This window comes from Pelobates fuscus, chromosome 4 (assembly GCF_036172605.1).
Source record: "Pelobates fuscus isolate aPelFus1 chromosome 4, aPelFus1.pri, whole genome shotgun sequence".
NCBI lineage: Eukaryota > Metazoa > Chordata > Amphibia > Anura > Pelobatidae > Pelobates > Pelobates fuscus.
In genome coordinates, this window is record NC_086320.1 from 345770548 (window position 1) to 345793859 (window position 23312).

Consider the following 23312-nt stretch of genomic DNA (forward strand, 5'->3'; position numbering starts at 1 on the left):
AGAAGACAAGAGATGTGTTCTATAACCAATTCAAAGTTTATTATACAGTCATATGCATTTATACCCCACTCTCATGTCGGTGGGGGCCATGAGCATTAGTGACATAATTTGTTTTTCACAAGTTATAAACAGCTGTTTCTAGTTATAATCTTTCGCAATATAACGCAATACATATTTGATTAAAACCAGATATTTACAAAATACCGATATCTTGGACAATTAACAAGAACATTTCGAAATCAGTACTTTTCCCGTAACTAGGATTTTATATAAATCCTATTTCCGAGAATATGAGATAAAATGCCAAACTTAATCTTGGTTCAAATTAACCCTTATATGAACAGCTAGGATAGATATCAAAATGGATATTTGCACCTACAGCTATTATTGCCTACATGTCAAAAATGTTTACTGCAGGTTGGTGATTGAGATATAAATACCTGGTTTATTACTGTGTTTATTATATGTTCATCTATAAAGTTGAAATGGAATACAGTCCATGTATGTGAACGCAGCTAGCAAGACAGCGATTATAAGACAGGTTATGAACAGCTAATAATAACTATCTAGAAAGAGGAACTAAAATACCTAATTAAAGTTGAAACGTAATTGATGAAGGTTCTAAAATTACAACAAAACAACTCAAATTCCCAGTTGCTTCTGGAGATTTAAGAGCACTTGACATATCAGCTGAAACTTCTATAAATAAATGTTTTAGAGGAAGTCCGTTTTTATCTTCTTATCTACTGAAAGATAAACACAAGCTGAAGTTGCTCACAAGTACCATTTTTGAGCTAAATAGAGAATTTATTCCAGAATTAGCTTGCCTCTTAAAATGTCAGTAATAGAAAAGATAAAAACAAGAGTGGTTTTTCATAACTGGAGGTGGACAAAGAACCTCTAATAATCTAGTCTAGATAATTAACTATAAATTACAATCTAAAACCATAACAGAATGTTCTTGTTTTTTTTCGTGCGTCTTGTTCCTATTTGTGGCCACTGCACATAATTTTTTTTCTGGGTTACAAAACATTTTGCTATCAATGCTATATGTTTTTATTTTTTTCATCTTACACAAAACAAATCTCCTAAAACTGTATTGCAGCAAAACAACAATTCAAACCATCTAAAAGTCCTCAGTGAAGCGATCAGATTTAGAGTATTATTTGATGCATACAGTTCTTGCCCTCTCTTTAATTAAACCTGCATTCAATTATTATTATTTTATTATTTATATAGCACCATCACATTCCGTAGCGCTGTACAATGGATGCACTAACAGACATGTAATTTTAACCAGACAATTGGACGTACAGGAACAGAGAAGGAGGGCCCTGCTCAATGAGCTTACATTCTAGAGGGAGTGGGGTATAGTGACACAAAGGGATTTTGACTATGGTTTGTGGTTCTTTATTTGTGATTTACTCAGATCTGCTTTGCACATGTATTTATAATCTTAATGCACTGCATTAAAGTAAAAGATCAGATAAGATAAAAAATGCAATGTCAACGAGATTCTCCAGGAACAATAGGTGTAATTTGTAGTCTACGTTGCTGGACTATTGCACTCTAACAAGGCTAATTTGGTGTCCCATTGGAATAATAATAAATACAGCCATCTCTGTAATAAATGGGGTGTCTAACATTATCAGTAGATAAATAGAGAACAATTTAGGAGGCGCAAGATAACTTTTTTTTTTTTAAATAAAAAGGAGGTATAGCACATCATATAAGTTTATCCATCAGGCCAACAGGTCAGCAAATCAATCAAAGCAATAACCCACTACAGAGGAGTCAAATAAATAAATAAAATAAAGCCATTCACGAAAGAAAGCAAAGAGAGAACACCAATAAAATAATATAAATATCTAGAAATCAGGGCAATTCTGAAATGGGTACTCTCCCAAATAAGAGAAGAGGGGCTCCATAGTGAATCCAAGAGGATAATGCAATGAATGGATAAAAGGAAACAATATGGATTTGCTAGGTACCACAAGCATGCCACAACTCCAAACATGTCCGCACCTCGATATGTCCACCAGTGCGGAGGGGTGTCATTATTGTGTAATTCAAAATAGAAGGTCCACATTCTTCTGTTTTGGATTATACGCTTATGTGGTGGAGCGGAGCATCACTTAGGAGTTATTTTGCACCGGAGGAAAGGAAACAGAAGATGGCACCAGTTCAAAAGGGTTAGTGATTGTATTAAGCTACCCTTTGATACCTAGTAGCAATCTACCTTTAAAAGAGCACCACTCTATTAGTTGTCTATGTGGCAGTATGCAGTAGCTCTGTTCACCACTCTATTAGTTGTCTATGTGTCAGTATGCAGTAGCTCTGTTCACCACTCTATTAGTTGTCTATGTGTCAGTATGCAGTAGCTCTGTTCACCACTCTATTAGTTGTCTATGTGGTAGTATGCAGTAGTTCTGTTCACCACTCTATTAGTTGTCTATGTGTCAGTATGCAGTAGTTCTGTTCACCACTCTATTAGTTGTCTATGTGGCAGTATGCAGTAGCTCTGTTCGCCACTCTATTAGTTGTCTATGTGGCAGTATGCAGTAGCTCTGTTCACCACTCTGTTGGCCCTCTATGTGGTGGTATGCAGAAGCTCTGTTCACTACTCTATTAGTTGTCTATGTGGTAGTATGCAGTAGCTCTGTTCACCACTCTATTAGAATAGTTGAATCGCGTACTAAAAATATGATCCCACTTTGGACCAATCATGGTGTGATTCAGGTGTAATCTTGTACACTGTGAATGTAGGCTTAACACCCACTAACATTGATTTTGTCCTTTATTCACAGTAGCTGAACAGCTTGCAGACAGTCTGCTACTATGGGAACGCAGACATTTCTTTCTTGTCATGGTAATGGTGTAGCCGTAATAAATTCACAACCTGAATACTGTGTCTCTTCTTTTGCAAAGTAGATTTTCACTAAAATAATCTTTAAAAAGTTTTTGAGTTATTTATTTTTTGATAAATTTTGCAATAAAAAAGCCTATGGTGTCCTTGTTTGCTAAAACAACCAGGTCTTCATCCTTTGAAGTCACAATATCTAATTCAGCATCAGGCAAATCCACTGACGATGGGTCAAACCTTTGCAGCAGCTGAAGTTGGTCAGGTGACAATCCAGCACCCATCATCCCCGCACCACCAATATGGGGATCCTGTTGCATGAAATAAATAAATAAGATACTTGTGGACATTCAAGAATCCAGAAAAATTTATGTATGTATATATATATATATACACATACATACATACACACATATACATATACACACACACACACATATATATATATATATATATATATATATATATATATATATATATATATATACACACACACACTTTGCTTTTTTTTTAAGTAGAAAATTGAGGTAATAAAAAAGTTTATTCAGAAAATTATCATTCTTGATTAAAATAAATAATTCAATACATTTTGACTTTCTACCTGGAGTCTGCTAAGTATGGGTCACTTCCTCCATGGAGACCAGACCAGAGCTTCCATTCAGTTTCCTTAAAGGGACACTCCAGGCACCCAGACCACTTCTGCCCGTTGGAGTGGTCTGGGTGCCAACTCCCACTACTCTTAACCCTGCAAGTGTAATTATTGCAGTTTTTTATAAACTGCAATAATTACCTTGCAGGGTTAATTCCACCTCTAGTGGCTGTCTACTAGACAGCCACTAAAGGGAACTTCCTGACTCATAGCACAGATTATCTGTGCTAGAGCGTCGCTGGACGTCCTCACGCTGTGTAAGGACCTCCAGCGTCGCTCAATTCCCCATAAGAAAGCATTGAAAATCTTTTTCAATGCTTTCCTATGGGGAGACCCAATGCGCATGTGCGGCATTGCCGCACATGCGCATTGGGTCTCCTCGGCCGGTGGCCGGGATCAGCCTCAGGTAAGTGACTGAAGGGGTTTTCACCCCTTCAGCAACTGGGGATGGGGGGTGGGAGGGAGAGGGAACCTGCAGTGCCAGGAAAACTGATTGTTTTCCTGGCACTGGAGTTTTCCTTTAACCAAGCCCTGTTGCGCAGGGCTATTCCCTTGTCTGTGAGCATCAACTGATCATTGTTTTTTCAATGAACTAAGCTCTGCACTGCCAGGCTCAGCTCAATGCAGAGAGCTTCCGTCTTTCATAGAGGAAGTGACAGATGACTGTCGGACCCTACATTGTTAATTGATTAGCAAAAGGTTTGACCACTTACACTGGGGGTGCACCAGGGCCCTCCTGGCAGCTAACTACCACAATGCACTGTAGTGGTTATGGTGCTTGGGATTTTCCTTTAAGATAAAAGAAAATAAAGGAAATGACAAAGTATATTTTACCTGGGATTGAAGTTGAAGGCACGGGAATGCTTGCAGAGCCCAAGCTACCTGCTCTTCGTTTTCAGACAAAGTTACAGTGCATGTGCTATAAACTAGAACACCGCCACTCTTTAATAGTTCAACAGCCTAAAAAAAAAAAAAAACCTTAATGAAGTAAATGACGTTTACATTAAACAAAAGTACAAAAACCAAAAAGTGTAATTGTGGAGCATAAAAAAAACAAAACACTCAAAACAACAAAATTTGTATGTGGTGTGTAAACAAACGAATAGATCTTGGACATGTACAATTTATGTCAAGCCCTGCTTAAAATAAAAAAAATAGTAAAGATTTAAAAAAGTACCTCCAATTTCAAATGAACTGATCACAGTATAGGATAACATTACTGTGCTTTTACATTACATTTTTCCAATAAAATGATCTTCTGGTACTACATGCTGAGTCATCCAATCAGCTACCAGCAAAAAGCCAACTAGCGTTAAACAATGTCTGATACGAAAAAAAGCATTTACGATTAGAAAAGGGGTCAATTAATACGACAAGATACAAAAGATCTTCCTTATCTGGAGATACGTATTTAAATTGTCCAGGGCATATAGTTAGACATACACTGGACATCAGAATGCAGGACTATAGGACTACGGAAGGATTGCACAGAGAGTTCCCTATAGGTTTCGACACATGGACAAAACTGTATTTGCAACTTGAAACACAGATTAATAGCTGCATTTATCTACACTGAATACATTACACATAGAAAGCAATCTAAGCACACTTACCACTGTGAATAGTTTGCGCTGCAGCGGCTGATAGGAGGTCAGTTCTTTCAAAGAGAAATTGCAAATCATATTTGGTCTTTGCCCCATTCCGCTACAAGGGGCATCTAAAAGAATTCGATCAAAAGACTCTGCCAAGAATGGAGGTCCATCTCCTGCCATGCAATTTAAAATATAATATTTTGTTATTTATATAAATCAAAAAGAAAAGAAATTATATACTGTATACACATGAGAAAGCTTTTGTCTCATACCTTCACCAGTCACACGTTCTTCAGTTGCTACAGCCTTGGTGCTGTCAAAGTGGAACGCTTTTATACAACTCATTTTTAGAAGAGAAGCGTTGCTTTTAATTTTTTCAACTTTGTTAGCAATCTTATCTATAGCTATGACTTCTCCCTGGAAGAAGAGAAAACACATAGACAACAGTAAACACCATAGGCTGCAAAAAAAATAAAAATTGGAGTTCTCGCACTGCCTGAACACCGCAGGTCGGAAATGCAATGCTTGAAAATGAACTCTAAATCACATGTAAAGTCCAAATCATGAAAAGCAGACTTAAAGCGTGGAAGGGACAAACTATGTTTTTTTTTTTACAAGAAAAAGACCAGACGTATATGTGGAGTAGATTCACTGTAACTACTGCCAACTGTCCTTTTTCTTCATGTCACCTAACCATGTGTTCCGTCCTTTTTATCTGCGTACGTGGATTCTTTATATAAACTATGGGAAGCACTTTGAACCCCACTGGGAGATTACAACCATAAAATGATACTCAGATCCTAATTATTAAATTAGCGATCCCTTTAAGATGACACAGAGCGGTTTTCTTTCATCTTACTTTTCATTTCTTGGCATAAAAACAAAACATCGCTAACTAAACACAGATCTAGCAGTATTAGGGCTAAAAGATGGGATTTCTTTTTTTTGACCGCCTTGTCTGTACTCCCATTTCATAAAGAATAATAATCAAGTCTTGAAGCTTTCCCACAGTAAAATCCCTATATTTGGAAAGGTTTTGGAGATATCCATGGAAGTGAGCAGGGTCAGCTGTAATAATATTTTGGATCGAGTTAGTGTTTTTTTTTTTTCCTTAAAAGAGGAGATGAGAATTTAACATTTATGACAAATACGGACGATGCTAGAAATGTCAGGTTAGGATGAGAATATGGATTACAAGTGTTCCAGAGAATACCCTCACCTCCTGGGAAACAGCACCACTGAATAAAACATTGAAAATCACCTGTGACTTGTGTTACCTTTCTTTGAAATGATTCTGGTTTTCTTTTATATTCGCATTAAAGATTCAGAAAATGACATTACGATCTCGTTCAGTCCAGGCACAGCGAGGGCATACATTGCAAATGATAATTATTTCATGTCTCCCATTCTCTGCATGCTTTCTCTATGCTAAGTTACAGGTGCAAAGGACAGAGTGCCAAGATAGAAGTGCTCAGATGCAGGCTAAAGAGGTGTTAATGCAAGATTTTATTTTTCACAAAAAGTACATATTTGTTAAATGTAGATGATACGTAAACAAAATATGAAAAAAAATCTGGAAAGTGAAAGTTCCCCTTTAACATCTCCACTTCAAATCCAAATATTGGTTACTTCATGCCCCATGATGCCTTGAGAGCAGACACATGCACTCAGGCATCTAATGGAGGCATTTTCATATGATGTATGCTCGCACAGTAATTTCTCCATTAGTGCCTTACAAATTAACAAGCGTGCATACAGCACTGCAAAGCTTTTGTGGAGATTGAGGAAGTGAAATTACCTCTACACTTCAGCAAATGTGTTACTGTGATAGTTCTCTGCTGACCTGTTCAATTAATGGGCTTCACAAAGTTCAAAGACTTAACAATGAAGATTGCTCGTAAATGAGCTAAAAGGGTGTTTTACATTACTACTTTGGTTTGGGCCATCACATCCACCCACTGCTCATTAGATAAGTCTTACTTTCTGAGCAGTGTTTCTGGTCATTGTTTGGAAATGCAACCTCCAACCACCTCTGTATTCCCACCTGCAGCTCACATTGCAAAAGGCCTAACATAAAATCACAGGACTTCTGTACTGTACCAGATACAAGCCTTTGGGCCTTTATTTGGGTCAAATATGTGTTAATCTCATTAGGGTTTCTTGGTACTGGGCACAATACTGAGCTCATAGCAAAATGCATTTGTAGCTTGTCAGTATAGCTCGAACTGGAGGGAACTTACTGCGAATTGAGGTGCACAGGCTCCCAATTAATCACCACTGACGTCATACAGGTCTCATTTCGAAGTCCAGACACTCGTAACTCACCTGGTCATTCATGAGGGAAGCAATGTGCGTCGTCTTTCCACCCGGAGCAGCACACATATCTAAAATGCGTTCTCCTGGCTGTGGACTCAGGACATAACTCACAACAGCAGAAGGTAAATTCTAGGAATGAGAAAACAGAACATTTTAAGCAGGTAACACATTTTTGATGTGTACACAGACAAGAACACCAAATGGTGCTGATGTGGATTCAAATCAAACATTAGGCAGTCTGTATATGATTGGATTCACTGGCACTACATCTTCTTAAAGGAATACGGTCATCAAATTGTTTACTATTTTTAATATGATCTTTGTTATAAGAAAATATATATTGTTTTATTGATGTTCATAAAGATATTTGAGGAAATCCTTTGCCCACAGTTCCCACTTCCTGAAAGCCATCTTTATGCACCTCTTGTTGGATTATCACTTATCTTACCCAGTACTCACTATTTCACAACTGTTCACTGCTTTTCAAGTATGGTAGAAAGAGCACAGAATATTGAGAGGCAAAAGAAGCTTGCAAAATAGCGAGCATTGGGTCGGATGAATGGCAATCCAAATGAAAGTGCGGTCAGAAAAGGGGAAATTAAAAAAGGTAAGCACGGGAATTTGTAAAAATAAATAAATAAAATTAAAATAAAAATCAGTATACATTAATAAAAAAAATATCAAATGGTATAACAATATAAGATTATATTAAGATATACAAAGTGCAATGTGCAATGTGAGTCTTCCTTTGTGCTTCAAAAGCGGTCTTGGCTGCTCATACCAACACAGAAATTTTGATGGAGTAAAATCTATTGGGGTATGAAGTACTGTTGGTTTTGTAATATCCTCAAAGCATGCATAATTATGTATATAATTAGCTGAGAGTACTTCACTCATCTTACATGCCAGTTTGGCATGTAGGATGGGTGAAGCTAATATTGATGTGGAAGTGTTAATTCTGCATTATTAATGCAGTGCAATAGGAGGCGGCTAAATCAGTTTATTAAGTAGAAGTGGTTTCGATGCTTAAACTGACTTTTTAATGGAAAGTGATCATTTTCCCAGGGAGATCATTCAGAAAGATAACAAAAAAACTATCACTTAAATAAAACAACACTATCATGTCTACAGGAACCACAAACTCCATTATAACGTAGTTTTCTAAACAGATTTACTTACCTGCAGAAATATAGAACCTGGAAGTATGCGATCAAATGATGGGCTCAGGTATACAGGTTCAGTCATTCGGATGCCTTTTCCCCTATAAAAACAGGAAGAATGTAGAAATGTTCGAGGTTACCAAGAAACACTTTACAAAGACACCCAGTGATGTATTAATCATTAAGATGACTAGGGCATAAGGATTTGTTTTTTTGGTTGTTGGTTCTCAGGAACATACCACCCAGATGGGTTCTCTCCTTGCTCCATCTACCTGGTGCACCCCCTAGTTTTGCTCCATCACTATAGAAGCAGAGTTCAAATGTTGCCAGACCATGAATGCAGATAACTGTAACAAAGGCTTAAGGATGAATTAAACTGCTCTAGATTTCAAATTTTAGCAATAGGGGGTGGACATCTCGTGCATCGCTTGCAATTTCATCTATGCCTGGTCCACCTCCTCTTTAGAGGGTTTCAGGAGCAACAGAGGTGCAGAACAGTCCATGACTGAATTTTGTATTAATTTAGTTTGTTTGTAACCCTTTTCATGTATCAATCATGCAACTGGTGAACAATTATACGCACATATATAATTAATTTTGACAGATACTTTATCATTTATATAGAAACAGTCACCTTGGGAATGTCTGCACAAATAACCAATAAGTAAATAAATGTTACCTATGTGTAGCCTTTTTTTAAAGGAACACTAAAGGGTCAGGAACACAAACATGTATTCCTGACCTATAATGTTAAAAGGACACTAACTCATTGCCCCCCTTCCCTCTCCCCCTAAATATGGTAAAATCTTACATTTATTCCAGTCTGCCCCTGATCTGACTCCATGGATGACATAATCAGAAGTGATGATCTCATAGAAAATCTTCGTATTGGCTAAAATTGTCAATTTTGATGCTCTCAGCCAAGGAGGTGGGCCGGTGGGCAGAGCCAAACACCACCCTGAACCACCATCATCTTCTCATAGAGATGCATTGAATCTATACACATGTGCAGCACTGCCCAAGGAAGCACCTCTAGTAGCCATCTGAGGAGTGGCCACTGGAAGTGTCCCTTGGCTGTAATGGCAACACTTATTTTTCTCTGAAAAGACAGTTTTTACTGCAAAAAGCCTGAAGGGACGGAATATACTCACCAGAACAACTACATTAAGCTGTAGTTGTTCTGATGACTATAGTGTCCCTTTAAGTTTGAGTCTGCACCATCAAGTAATGTCAAGGAAAAGTCAGGCAACACATAAATGGAATCCTATGATGTGTGTAAAAGAGTCTAAACAAGCATGTACATGTAAAGCATAAAAATAATAAAATACACATTTGAGCCTTCAGCATTATAGGTGTAGAATACCGATGCATGAATCATGAGACACACCTTTGTGGGATTGATGGCTGCAGAGGTAAGTGTACTTAAAAACAATTGTCTGGTGAGATGAAAAAATTACAGTTTCTCTACCACAGTGCCCTGATAGTTTGGTACCTACTTTATAGGGACGTTTGAACAGAAGATTTCTTTTCGACTCAATTCGGAGATTCCATTACCAATAAAAATCTTTGTTCCAAGAAACTCTTTGGCGCCTCTTTTACATTTTCCTTCAATATCAGAGTACACAGATACCTCATTGTCAGATTTCATCCCTGCAGGGGAAAATTACAGACAAGAGATCAGATTTACAATATTTATTATAACAAATCCCACAGCAAAATTATAAGAGTTGTACTACCAAGCAGAGTGATATAGAAAAATAGTGATAGCAACCCTCAAGCCCCTCTGTTTCTGTGCATCCCAGCCCATCTGGTTACAAAAACATGTCTGTTAGTCCACCCATTGTTCAGATCATCATCCCAGAGAGAAATGTAATAAAAGGGAGTTTGTAGAGGAATAGAGGTTTACCCAATGCTGAGATTATACAGCTTCGCAGTTACAGACCTTGGTTAAAAATGAAGGTCCATTCACAGTTTTCACATTAGAGGAATTAGTACAACGGGTAGTATGATAGAACACTGTACTCTTTACTCCTGCATCAGAATTCAATTGTTATGGAGCGAGGAAGCCCTTAACGAATTGTTAAGACCCCAAATCTTCAGTACGGCACTGTTATCTATGCCCAGCTACTTCCGTTTAAGTCCAAAGAATTAATCCGGAAGCCTCAGTCTGGGCACCACTGATAGGCCCCCTCCAATGGATGAACTTTGGACAGAACCTTTTTTGAGCTAGTGTTTAAATATGTTTTCACCATTACTGCTATTTTGATTTCCTCAACTGCTTATTTTCATAGTAGCTTATTGATCTGACTTAGCACGTACATTTTTTTGTGTTTATATAGGATATGAAAAGACTTAAAATATACAAAATGCAATATATGAAAAGCAAATCTGGGACAGAGTTTACAAATATAGAGCATTCACCTTGGAAACCAATGAAAAGTTCTAGACATTTAAAGAGCAATTCTGGACTACACATATGTCCCACTGGATACACTGAAACGTTTAAGTGTACGCCAAGGACTTTGCTTAAAAAAAACAGATATTTGCTTGTCACACAAGTACCGAAAGTCTCTTACATTTGGATGCAGACAAAATCCCAGCAGAGTAAACATGGGCTCCTCTAAGAACAGCATTTGCACATTGGGCTCCAACTATAACTTCAACAGAATGTTGTTTCAGCTTCCTCCTAATTACACAAAAGGTACAATGTTATTTGTCAAGCGCTCCAAATAGATCACTGCGGAGAATGATGCAAACAGGTCTCCAGTATAATAAAATTAAACACGTGAGTGAATATGTATGGCTAAATCTAAGCCCTTTTACCTAAAGGATGTATATGCTAGCTTCATACAGGATTATCAGTTAAGTGACCCAATGCCAACTAATTGTCAACATCTGTCGCCTTTCAAAAATGTTGAGCCTTTTGCCTGCAGCATTTTCTGTCTGGTTATTTTAACGGATAACCCGATCAAAGGTGCTGAAAGATGCCTGTTCGAAAAGATGGGCTGGGAAAGGTAGGCAAATGATTTCTGAATTTAAAAAACAAAACAAACCCCTCCCCCCCAAAAAACAAAAAAAAACAAAAACCCAAAACACAGCTAGTTATTTATGTTTTTGTTTTTTTTTTAAGATGCAGTAAACTTAACTAACCTCCTAATTTCATGTGTGCATTTGGAAATAACATTTGACTTTTATTATTAGACTTTACAAACCTTGGGCCAATGACCGGAATTAACAAGAGGTCATGAAGCTGAGGGTGCTCTAAAATTGGGAAGTTAACATCAGGGATTTGCTGTTGAAATAAAGAAAGCATTTACTTAAAATGATGCATTTTGTAATTACGGTTCGAAAGAATATATTAATCATGTACTTTTAATCAAATCAAGGCTCTTAAAAGGTTACTTCAACCCTTTTTCATTATTATTTTTAGAATTCCTTGTTGTGCATTAGTCATTAGGTTCAACCCCTTTATATTTAAGAAAACACAGTAAAATAAGCAATAACTAACTAGGTTTACAGCACCGGATGAAGCTCCACTCGCTGGTTTCCACATCCCGCTTTATGTCACTCCTTCCCCCGCGAGGTCCAATCAAATACTTCTCATACAGAAGCATATGATCTTCCTAATACTATAGTGTTAAACTAACTATTTAGCCCCCTCAGGTCGCTCTGAAAAGGTATTTAAACTTACCTTTTATCCCACGCTCCACTTCCATGACTGAGATCGTCAATCTTGATGATCTCAGCTAATATAATGCATTGCCATAGGAAAGCATAGAAAGGCTATTGTGCATGTGTAGCAAAACACTGATGCGCCAATCAGCATCTCTTCATAGAGATGCATTGAATCAAAGCATCTATGTGGAGAACGTTCAGCATCTCCATGCAGGGAGGCTTATCAATGAAAGTCTCTTCTGGGGAGAAAGAGGAGGGCTTGCAAAAGTTACAGCCATAAAAACCTCTTTCAAGATATACCCACTATGGCTACATGTATGAATCAATGCATCCATTGGGGTATATCTACTAAACAGTGACTTATTTTCTGTGTGGAGAGGTCCTTTAACCCCTTAAGGACACACGACGTGCCTGACATGTCATGATTCCCTTTTATTCCAGAAGTTTGGTCCTTAAGGGGTTAAGCAATGTGGAAGCTTAAATAAGTCTAAAAGCAGAAGTGGTTATGGTGAATATAATAACCTTTTAATGATTACAATGGCAGATAATATCCTTTAAGGGAGAAGACATATTCTAATTCTAATAACCATTACTTGCATAGTAGCATAACCATGAAATAGGGCAGTGGTGTCAAACTCTTGCTACATACGGACTAACATCAACTATACACGAAGACCTGAATTATTTTCTAGTAAAAAATATTCAATTAGTTTGAGTGTAAATACTGCATTATCTGAGCAGCTGCAAAAGGGCTGTGTTTTGGGTAACAAGAGAGCCCCGTTGTTTTCTTCAAACTGAGTGACAGAACCTAAACACTAACTGCACCATAAACACTACAATGAACTGTAGTGGTTATGGTTTTACTCTGAGAAAGAAAAAGAAGGAGAAAATATAATAATTACTGCCTGTGTATAGCTCCTTGGTGGGGGATAACCCCTGTAGTGAAAATAGAAAACAAACAAAGAGAGAGAAACGGAGAATACACTATCTGATAACCGCAATGGAATGCTAGAAAAATGTATATAAAAGTTAAAACGTAACTTTTAGTAAAAGTACTAATCACTAAAAGGTCTCAAAAGATAGAAGAGACCAACTACACCACAGTATTGAACACATACATTCATAACATATAAATTTAAAAAATAGCAGAGGCTGGTCCACACTAATCAATAGTAAGAACCTTTAACAAAGTGTTTGTACAAATTGCTTCTTAGTATGTCAGATGAAAGTTTGGTAACACAGTCCCAACTGATAGAAACTTTGTTAATAAGTGCTTTCTAAAGTAGTAAACAATAAAGGCTCTGGCTTATTTTGGCATCTGTGTATCTTTGTACCTGCAGGCACTTAGCCACAAAGGAAATTATGTAACAAAAGTAGCTAGTCGTTACAGTGATTATAGAAATATATTGGTCTGTTTGATAAAGCGTCTGATACTGCAGGAGAGCTGAAAAAAACCCTGCAATTGTAACAGATATATAGCAGACACGGGTGGGGGGAGGGGAGGGGAGGAAGGTTGGAAAAATAATTGTCCCTATTGTGCCTACGAGGGCACCCCTTCCCCCCCCCCAAATAAATCAACCCTAGCTTGTAATAAAATAAAATAAATGCCACCCGCTTCTAAAAATAACGCCAAAGAAGGATGTGAAACTCTGAATACTTAAAATGTTAAAGATGCCGAAAACTGGAACAAAAAAAAATAGCTGTTCCTAAAAGCCAGAAAAAATAATACCATGGTGGTCTCGTGGATAAGACCGTCAACGAGACGTAGCCACTACGTGCAAGTACCACGAGCCTCCAGGGAGGCCATCCGGCAACGCAGACTCCAGCGGGCCTCGAGGCAGGAAATGGTGCCATACCTCTGGCGCGCAAGCAAACGACACCAGGATTTCCAAACAATCCAAGCACACAAGTATCCCCACCGACCAAAACCCCAGCACCCAACGCAGCAAGCTTCAAATCCTCCCGGCCAACGCCGCAACGCATGAGGCAGAGAGGATACACACCCCGCACAGCAACACCGGGGCAGACCTCCGAAGCAGAGACGCTCAGTTCAGGGGCTATAACGGAACGACAAGCAGCAATGGCACCCAGCGTTGGGTATAGGCTGAACCACCAGCCACAATGCTTCACAAGGCTATCTTTAGCCCGGACTGTCTGGAACTCTCACATCACCAAAACACCCAAATTCAGATATCTAATGCATATCCCACACAGTTTAGGCTCCCATGCCAGCACCTGTTATTATAATGCTAATTGCGATGAAACCTGTTCCCAGTGGTTTAATTCACAGTAAACCTAATTTTGTGTTTAAAATGAATAGCGATGTTACTCTACGTCCAGATAGCACAGCGATGTTACTCATTCTGATAGGCAAGATTCTGCAATGTTAACCGTCATTCCATGCCTCCTAGCCTATATACATGTAGCGCAACTTTCCTACACATTATATATTAAGCAGCTACTGTCACACTACAAACATGATTCACATATATATGCCTAATCTACTAGACATAGCGACAACCCATAACATATAAAATGAAGCATAGATTACTTTTCCTTTAGTTAATAATTATTACCAGTGGTCTCACATTCTGTTACATATACCTTAGACTTGCTAGATTAATCAGTGCCTAGACTATATTCTGTAACTGCATTAACTACTCTAAGGGATAAGCATTGTACTATTGGAACACTACTAGATCTGTTCAGCTAAGTTAGGACCACACACTACTTACTTACGTATGGTATTGTTTAAACGTGATTGATGTTAACGCTTTTCATGACTAAGAATGTCGCTGTTTTAATGACACGAATGATTAAGCGTATTTACATTGAGAACTTATTAATGTCGAAGCTTCTTCTTGTTTAAAATTGCATCTTATCTTGTGACTCAACCTTTCCAGCTTTAGCCTGATATTATCATAAAAATGTGCAGTCCAATCGCATGCCATGTCTAACCAATTGTCTCTAATTAAGCTTGCCAATGCTGTTGTGGCATCGCAAGAAAATGTTCACTGTCTATACATGCACAAGAAAAATAAAGAATTAAAATAAAAAAAAAAAAGTAAGACTACATAATCAATAATCACCCAATGTATGGAAGGAAATAAATCATTTCAATAAGATAAAATTAAATGAATATTATAATAATGAAAGAAACCCAAGATAAAAATAAATATAAACAAATAAGGAAATAACTAAATAAAATAAATCACATACAACAACTGATACATGTTGGTAATATTTGTCCTTATTATTGATTAGTGGATGCAGTCTTATATGTACTTGTTTATGTATGTAAATTTTAATTATAACATCTCTGCAGCGGGCCCTCAATAAGCCGCTAGCTAAAGAAATACAGAAATCAGAGAAAGTGCTATTTTTAGATTATATGTTATGAATGTATGTGTTCAGTACTGTGGTGTAGTTGGTCTCTTCTGTCTTTTGAGACCTTTTAGTGATTAGTACTTTTTTCTAGCATTCCATTGCGGTTATCAGATAGTGTATTCTCCGTAGTGGTTATGGTGCTTACATTGTCCTTAAGTATTTCCTGATAGGGAACATTTATTTAAATTATGATAGTCATTTAGTTAAAAAGTATTAAGGATTTCTAGTATACTAATATCCTCCCTCTAGCCTTTTAGTCTGTCTGACTGTAAAACGCTGAAAGTAGCCTGCTATGCACAGCTTAGAGAAGGTTCATTGACCCTTGTAAACATCACACTCTACAAATCGTATCTGTCCCTCTTGAATAAAAGTCCAAACCTTAAGTATTTCTTCATTTAGAAGCCGTTTCACGCTTTCTACTGAGGCAACAAGAGTATTTACGCGAACAGTTGTGAAGGAAGGAGGATGGGCCAGATGACTCTGTAGACTTTCAAACCTTTTTTCTGCTTGTACAGCACCCAATGCAGTCACAAGCTATAAAATAAAGAATTTGCAGTGATTTGCAAAATAGGCATTTTAAGAGGAAATATATCATTTTAAACAGTAGCAAATAGTTTACAGCAGTTTTAAAGGCCCACAGTGTAACATCTGTAAACAAGTACAACCCCCCCCCCCCCCCCCCGTTAATTTTTTATAGTGTCTCAAATCAATTTTCTTTTAAAGGGACACTCCAGGCACCCAGACCACTTCTGCCCATTGGAGTGGTCTGGGTGCCAACTCCCACTACTCCTAACCCTGCAAGTGTAATTATTGCAGTTTTTTAAAAACTGCAATAATTACCTTGCAGGGTTAACTCCACCTCTATTGGCTGTCTAGTAGACAGCCACTAGAGGGAACTTCCTGCTCTATAGCACAGGAAACCTGTGCTAGAGCGTCGCTGGACGTCCTCACGCTGTGTGAGGACCTCCATCGTCGCTCAAATCCCCATAGGAAAGCATTGAAATTAGTTTTCAATGCTTTCCTATGGGGAGACGTAATGCGCATGGATCAGTCTCGCCCGCCGGCCGACGCAACACAGAGGAGGAGCGTTGCGGAGGAGGAGACAGCGGCGAGGGACATCGCCGCTGCCTCAGGTAAGTGGCTGAAGGGGTTTCCACCCCTTCAGTAACTGGGGATTGGGGGGTGGGAGAGAGAGGGACCCTCCAGTGCCAGGAAAACGGATCGTTTTTCTGGCACTGGAATTTCCCTTTAAAGATGTTCTACTGGGTTATTTAAAGGGACACTATAGTCACAAGAAACACTTCAGCTTTAGGTCTACAGCCTCTCCCTGCAGACTTTCCAATGTAAATACTGACTTTTCATAGAAAAGGCAGTGTTTATCCAAATGCCACTACTCCATACTAATTCTTCGTGAACGCTCTCTGCTGCCTTTGACACTGTTGATCATGCTCTCCTTCTTCAAACTCTTCAATCACTCGGTCTTTGTGACTCTGTCCTCTCATGGTTTTCCTCTTATCTCTCCCAACACTTATTTAGTGTCTCCTTTTCTAATAATACCTCCTCTCCCCTCGCCCTGTCTCAGTTGGAGTCTCCCAAGGCTCTGTCCTTGGTCCCCTTCTATTTTCTCTTTATACTGCCTCTCTTGGCAAATGTATTACCTCTTTTGGATTCCACTAGCATCTGTACGCTGATGACACCCAGATATCTCTCTCCTCACCGGTCCTCTCACCTGCCATCCTGCAACGTGTCACTGCTTGCCTATCTTCCCTTTCTGACTGGATGTCCTCCCACTTTTTGAAACTCAATCTCTCTAAAACTGAGCTCCTTGTCTTTCCTCCTCCTAATAGTTATCCTCTTCTTTCGCTCTCCCTTCAAGTTAGTGGTATCCACATAAGTCCATCCTTGCAAGCGCGCTGTCTTGGCATCATACTTCATTCTGGCCTCACCATTGAGCCTCACATCCAGTATGTTGCCAAATCCTGTAGATTCCATCTTAAAAACATAGCTTGCATCTGCCCCTTTCTTATGCAAGATGCTACTAAGGTCTTCCCAAAAGCCGTATCGCCCCGCTACAGTCTGTAATAAATGATGCCGCCAGACTGATTTTGCTCTCTAGTCAGTCCTCTCACACCTCACCCCTCTGTCAGTCCTTTATCCTACAGGAGTCAATTCAAAGTGCTAACCCATACCTATAAAGCACTGAACAATTCTAGCCCCTCTTAGATCTCATCACAGATCCATAGGTATGCCCCTTCTCGGTGTCTCCGCTCTGCCCGTGACCTTCTCCTGTCTGCTGCTCGCACCCGTATGGCAAACTTGCGCTTGCAGGACTTCTCACGGGTGGCTCCCTTCCCATGGAATAGCCTGCCTACTGCCATCAGACTCTCCCCTAGTCTTTAATCGTTTAAGAAGTGCCTTAAAACCTATCTCTTTAGGAAAGCTTATGGCCTCCCAGACTAAGCTCTACCTCACATACCTGTCTCTTGCTCTATCCTAAAGGGAGGCACTCTATCTCCTCAGGCTCTGCTTCTCTCCCACCTTATTTGATTGCCATTTCCCGTCCTAATGTGTTTTATACCCCAACTCCTATAGACTGTAAGCTTGTTTGAGCAGGGTCTTCTTCAACCTATCGTTCCTATAAGTTTTCTTGTAATTGTCCTATTTATAGTTAAATCTCCCCTGTCATAATATTGTATATCACTACGGAATCTGTTGGCGCTATATTAATGGCAATGATAATAATAATAATAATAATAATTAATAATACATTGATGCCTAGGGACACATCTAGTGGCAGTTACTCAGACGGCCACTAGCAGTACTTGCTGGTCCAGTGATTCACCAGGGACCTACATATTTAAACACTATAGTGTTAGGAATAAATGTTTGTATTCCTGACACAGTGTTCCTTTATGGTAAATATAAAGACAGAAATAGTTACATATATAAAAACATATACAGGATTAGATACTAAAGTAAGAATTCAAATTCTCCCTAAATTTAAAGCACCTAATTGAAAACAAAGCTGACAATTTTAATTCACTGCATTTAGGTGTTAAATAACTTTAGTTTATGCAGCCCTAGAACCAGCTCTCCTGGCTGTGACTCACAGTCTGCATGGAAAAAAAACGGATTTCATTTTCAATTTGATGTTAACTAGCTTTAGACGTTTTTATCTCCTGCTCTGTAAATTGAACTTTAATTAAATAGAGTAGGCTCCTGCAGGGTGTAGCAAGCTATTTACAGAGCAGGAGATAAGTTCTAAATTAAACAGAATCTGCACTAAAGGAAGTATAAACATTAGATGACTTTACGGGAAGTGTTTAGGAAGTCTGTGTAGTCACATGCAGGGAGGTGTGACTAGGGATACATAAACAAAGTGATTTAACTCCTAAATGGCAGAGAATTGAGCAATGAGACTGCAATGATGTGATCTATGCAATAAAACTACTTAATTAAGCTAAAGTTGTTTGGGTGACTATAGTGTCCCTTTAAAGTCACATAGCCGACTCTTTAGCCCCTAAGAGCCTTAAGGCTCTTTTTTGCATAAGGTTTGTGCTGGAAAATGTAAAAGTCAGGCCACTCACAGTTACCAATGTATCTCTTTAAGTATAGTTTGCTGTATTGTACTTAGTTCTGAATGTTTATTTGCAATACATCGGTATCCATAGGATACTATTTAATCAACACCTACGCTTTCCCAGACAATATTTAATCTTGCTCCACCCTTTCTTTTGTGTCCGTACTGTGCTTTAGGTTATATTATGTTTGCAACCAAGCCCTGTCTTCCCTGATAGGTTTTCTACTTGTTACCAGTACCTTGCCCCTTCGCTTCAGTATTTATATGGCCATAGCTCATTGTCCCAGATTTTATGTTATGTTAAGCACATTTGATTTATTTATACAGTTCCTTGTGCTCTCACTCCTGTAACACACCTACCAATGATCCTGTTAAGCCATTCCATTGATGTTTTAATAATCCCTCTTTTCATTTTTTCCTCTCTCATAGTGGCCGTGTTCTTAGAACATTAAAAGTGTGTTATACGACGCTGGACGTCCTCACGCTATGTGAGGACCTCCAGCGTCGGCGAAACCCCATAGGCATTGAATATGGGGGGGTCTAATGCGCGTGCGCGGCCATTAGGTCTCCCCCACCAGCTGTCCCTCAGCGCTGGACTCCGGTAAGTCACTGAAGGAGTTTTAACCCATTCAGCAACTTGGGATGGGGGGTGGGAGGGAGAGGGGCACTACAGGGTCCTGCAGTGCCAGGAAAACGAATAGGTTTTCCTGGCACTGGTGAATCCCTTTAACTTCTAAACTACCTAACTAGCACAACTACGATTCTGGGTACAAAACATTTTCTCTCGTTGGTTCTATGTATTTAACACAAGAACCAACACAATATGTTCTATAAAGTTTTGCCTTATTAACAAATAATTGACAATAACTCACCTCTTTATTGTTGTAAACACTCCACAGATAAGCTTCAACTTCACTTTTTAACAATATTTTAGGGAAAATAGACATTTCACTCTGGAAAAATCACCTGTAAATAACTGAAAAATATAGACAAACTAAAATGTTTGAATTTACACATAACTAACCCCATTCTCCCCCATTTGTTATTTTTCTCTCTCTGAGAAATGTCAATGTGTCCTTCAAGATGAGAATTTTGCTATGGCTCAAACATTTTGAGGCTGTACATGTAGACGAAGACGAAAAGCAATATTGCAATTATTTGCGAAAATATTGCAATGGTCTCTATGTTAACAATATCAACATGTTAAGCGCTACGGAATCTGTTGGCGCTATATAAATGGCAATAATAATAATAATGTATATGGACCGTACGTTAGTTCTGTATATATATATATATATATATTCTTTCTAAATTGAGAATTCAAAGTGAATTTCAAATTTATTCCAACTAGCAGAACTGGAAAAAAATTCTATATCAGTTCTGCCACCAGTTCCCTAGTTTGGCCTTAAATGTGAAATTCACTTTGAATTCTCACCTTAGTAAAGAACCCTGTAAACATAAGGCTGTAGTTAATTAAAAACAGAATAACAAAACATGGGGAAATAGCCAGGTAGTGAGTATAGCCATGTTGGAGAATTATCCCAGATTGGCTATTTTAGCCTAATTTAATAGTGAATAAATCTCATGCCAACATCTTTGTATATCAAAGTCACTACTGGACTGACATAAAGATTACTATCATCAAAATCTATCTGTGAGATCAGACCCCCCAACCTGTATAGGAAGGAAAAGCAGAGACCATTGATGTCTGGGCTCACTCTCAGCACACACAGGCAGCCAGCAGGTTCCTTTCTCACTCCACCAAGCTCTGAGGACGGAATTACAAAAGGTACCAATTTCCTCGGTTAAAGCTGAACGCGTTCAAACCAAAGCTTGGTGTGGGCACAGAAACATGCGTTCTAGTACACGTCCGCCATTTTTAAAATGGGCAAGAGACCAGCTGCTGCCGCAATAGTTACTGGATCAACCAAGGACGAACGGTAGGGTCGATATTAATGGTTTGATTTTCTTAGTTTTTTTTTTTTTTTTAAATTGTATTATTATTTTAAACAGGGTAGTTCGCGAACGTTACTGTTGATTCTGTTTGTCCATTTAGTGTTACCGTAGTGACGTCAGACTAAGGGCCAAAGCGTTTGATGCCAAGTTTACTCCTGGCACATGTATTGCATGATAACATTGATGTGAATTAAAGCTGGTACACTGTTGTAAAACTATAAGTAATAATATTACAATTATAGATGTTACTTTGTTGCTTTGGATTACTGGGCTCCCCTTTTAAAAAGACAAACAAACAAAATGTAGGAACTCCATTAAAAGAGCACCATAACCACTAGCTATGTATCATTCATTAAAGGGGCACTAGAACTGTAGGTTAATAAAGCATTTTTGGTGTATAGATATTGCCCCTGTATTCTCACTGCACAATTCTAACGCTGAAGGCAACCCTGCAGGTAAGTAAGCGCCAGCGGGACTCCTGACACCATAACAACTTAATTTTGATGAAGTTGTTATAGTGACCGGAGTGTCCCTTTAAGGTTAGTTTTTATAAAACAAAGGAGAAAGGGAAGAAGAAATACTGGGGAATTTGGACACTGAGGGCAGTATAGGGAGCAGGATTTAAGGATTGTGAGAAGCGTTGGAAGGGGTAATATTACCATAGTGAGTAGGGGCATAGAAGCAGAGTGACACAAGTGGGGGGGAAAGGAGGGTAAGGGAAGTGGGACACAATTGGGGAAAGTAAGGGTATGGAAAGTGGCACTCAAATGTGGGAAAATTCTCTCCACATAAATGCATATCTGTATTCTCACATAGACAGTGTGGACAAATACACACTTGCATTTACACATTGGCTCCAAGCACTAGTACATCCCTGCATTACCATACACTCAGCACAATTAAATCATTACATTCATACACTGGCACTCACCACAAATTACAATTATTTACATAGCACCAGCATATTACGCAGCACTGTTAAATAGGTAAACAAGGCAATCACTGATTGACATACTGGAAAACATGTGTGTGCCATGTGTTTGCGTATGGGTCAGTGTGTCATGTGTTTGCATATGAGTAAGTGTTAATGTGTATCAGTGTGCAGCATCTTTGTGTATGGGTCAGGATGCACTGCAGTGTGTGTATATGTCACTGTCTGTGTCAGTGTGCAGTATGTGCATGGATCCATGTGTGCGTGTGTGTGTCAGTGTGTTTGTGTGTGGGTCAGTGTCTCAGTGTTGTGTGTATCAGTGTTTAACAACCACATACAGCCAGCACACACCACATACAGCTAGTGCAAACACATAACGTACAACCAGCGCACACACATCATATGCAGCCAGCATACACACATCAAATATATCCATCAAACACCACACACACATCACATAATGCCAGGACTCACCACACACATCACATTAAGCTGGCACACACCGCACATTCATGACACACAGTAAGCACACACTGCGCACACTATGAAAAATGTGAAAACTATGGGAGGGCAGAGGGTAAAACATTCAGGGTAATTCCCAAGACTCCAAGTTTTTGCAAAATAAATCCAAATGGCAAAACTGAGGCTAAAATAGCAGTGCTGTTTCTATAGCAGAATTAGAGAACTTTTCCACATTAGGTATTTATGGCTCCATTTTTCCTTTCAGGTTTGTTTTGTGAAAAAGAAAATTCAGATTTCAGCAAGTAGCCATGTCAATGTCCATGGCTATTAGCAGTGACGCCAATCCTTTTAACTGAAATTATTTTGTGTCAGGACAAGTAGATAGTCATGAGGGGCAAGTAGATTAAGCTACCACTTTAATACCTCGGACAAGAAGATTTAAAAAAAAAAAAAAAGTTTCACACCCATGCACTGACTGGCTTCAGAATGTGCAAGAATTGTGCAGAATTGTGTCACTTAACTCCCCTGTCTATTACTACAAAGTGTCACTTATCTCCACCCCACCCCACCCCCTTTGTGACTTTTGGACATAGCAAGTCCGCTGTAGTGGTTTTAGCAGTACTAAACAGTTTACCTCCTTATCTGTATTTTTACCGGGCTCCTGGTTTCAGACAATGCACTCCCCTGTCAGTGTGCCTTATAGTAGTGCTGTCCCCCACAGTGCCCGCAACGTGGTGAATCCCT

At 38.8% G+C, this 23312-nt stretch overlaps 1 protein-coding gene across 3 annotated transcripts; it reads right to left on the reverse strand.

The window, feature by feature from the left end:
- Nucleotides 1-412: 412 nt before the first annotated feature.
- On the reverse strand, nt 413-21085 carry NSUN6 (NOP2/Sun RNA methyltransferase 6). 3 transcript variants are annotated; one of them, XM_063452507.1, is made up of 12 exons: nt 20919-21085; nt 20092-20195; nt 16018-16173; nt 11790-11869; nt 11154-11263; nt 10074-10227; nt 8597-8678; nt 7427-7546; nt 5374-5518; nt 5123-5274; nt 4344-4469; nt 413-3171 (listed from the first exon to the last, which is right to left on the reverse strand). In XM_063452507.1, exons 2-12 carry the CDS (start codon nt 20164-20166, stop codon nt 2971-2973), a joined length of 1401 nt encoding a protein of 466 aa, XP_063308577.1. In that variant the 5' UTR covers nt 20167-20195; nt 20919-21085; the 3' UTR covers nt 413-2970. The 3 variants fall into 3 exon arrangements, with proteins under 3 accessions (XP_063308577.1, XP_063308576.1, XP_063308578.1); XM_063452506.1 differs by having other exon boundaries at nt 20092-20187; nt 20912-21085; XM_063452508.1 differs by lacking the exon at nt 20092-20195 and having other exon boundaries at nt 20919-21084.
- Nucleotides 21086-23312: the final 2227 nt, after the last annotated feature.

Excerpts from the sequence above, each read along its gene's own strand:
- NSUN6 (XM_063452507.1), bottom strand. The coding sequence starts at position 20,166 with ATGTCTATTTTCCCTAAAATATTGTTAAAAAGTGAAGTTGAAGCTTAT. Across the intron at positions 10,228-11,153 it reads GATTTTGTCTGCATCCAAAT|GGATGAAATCTGACAATGAG; the intron begins GTAAGAGACTTT and ends TTTCCCCTGCAG. Across the intron at positions 5,519-7,426 it reads CTTCCCTCATGAATGACCAG|GGAGAAGTCATAGCTATAGA; the intron begins GTGAGTTACGAG and ends CTCTTCTTCCAG.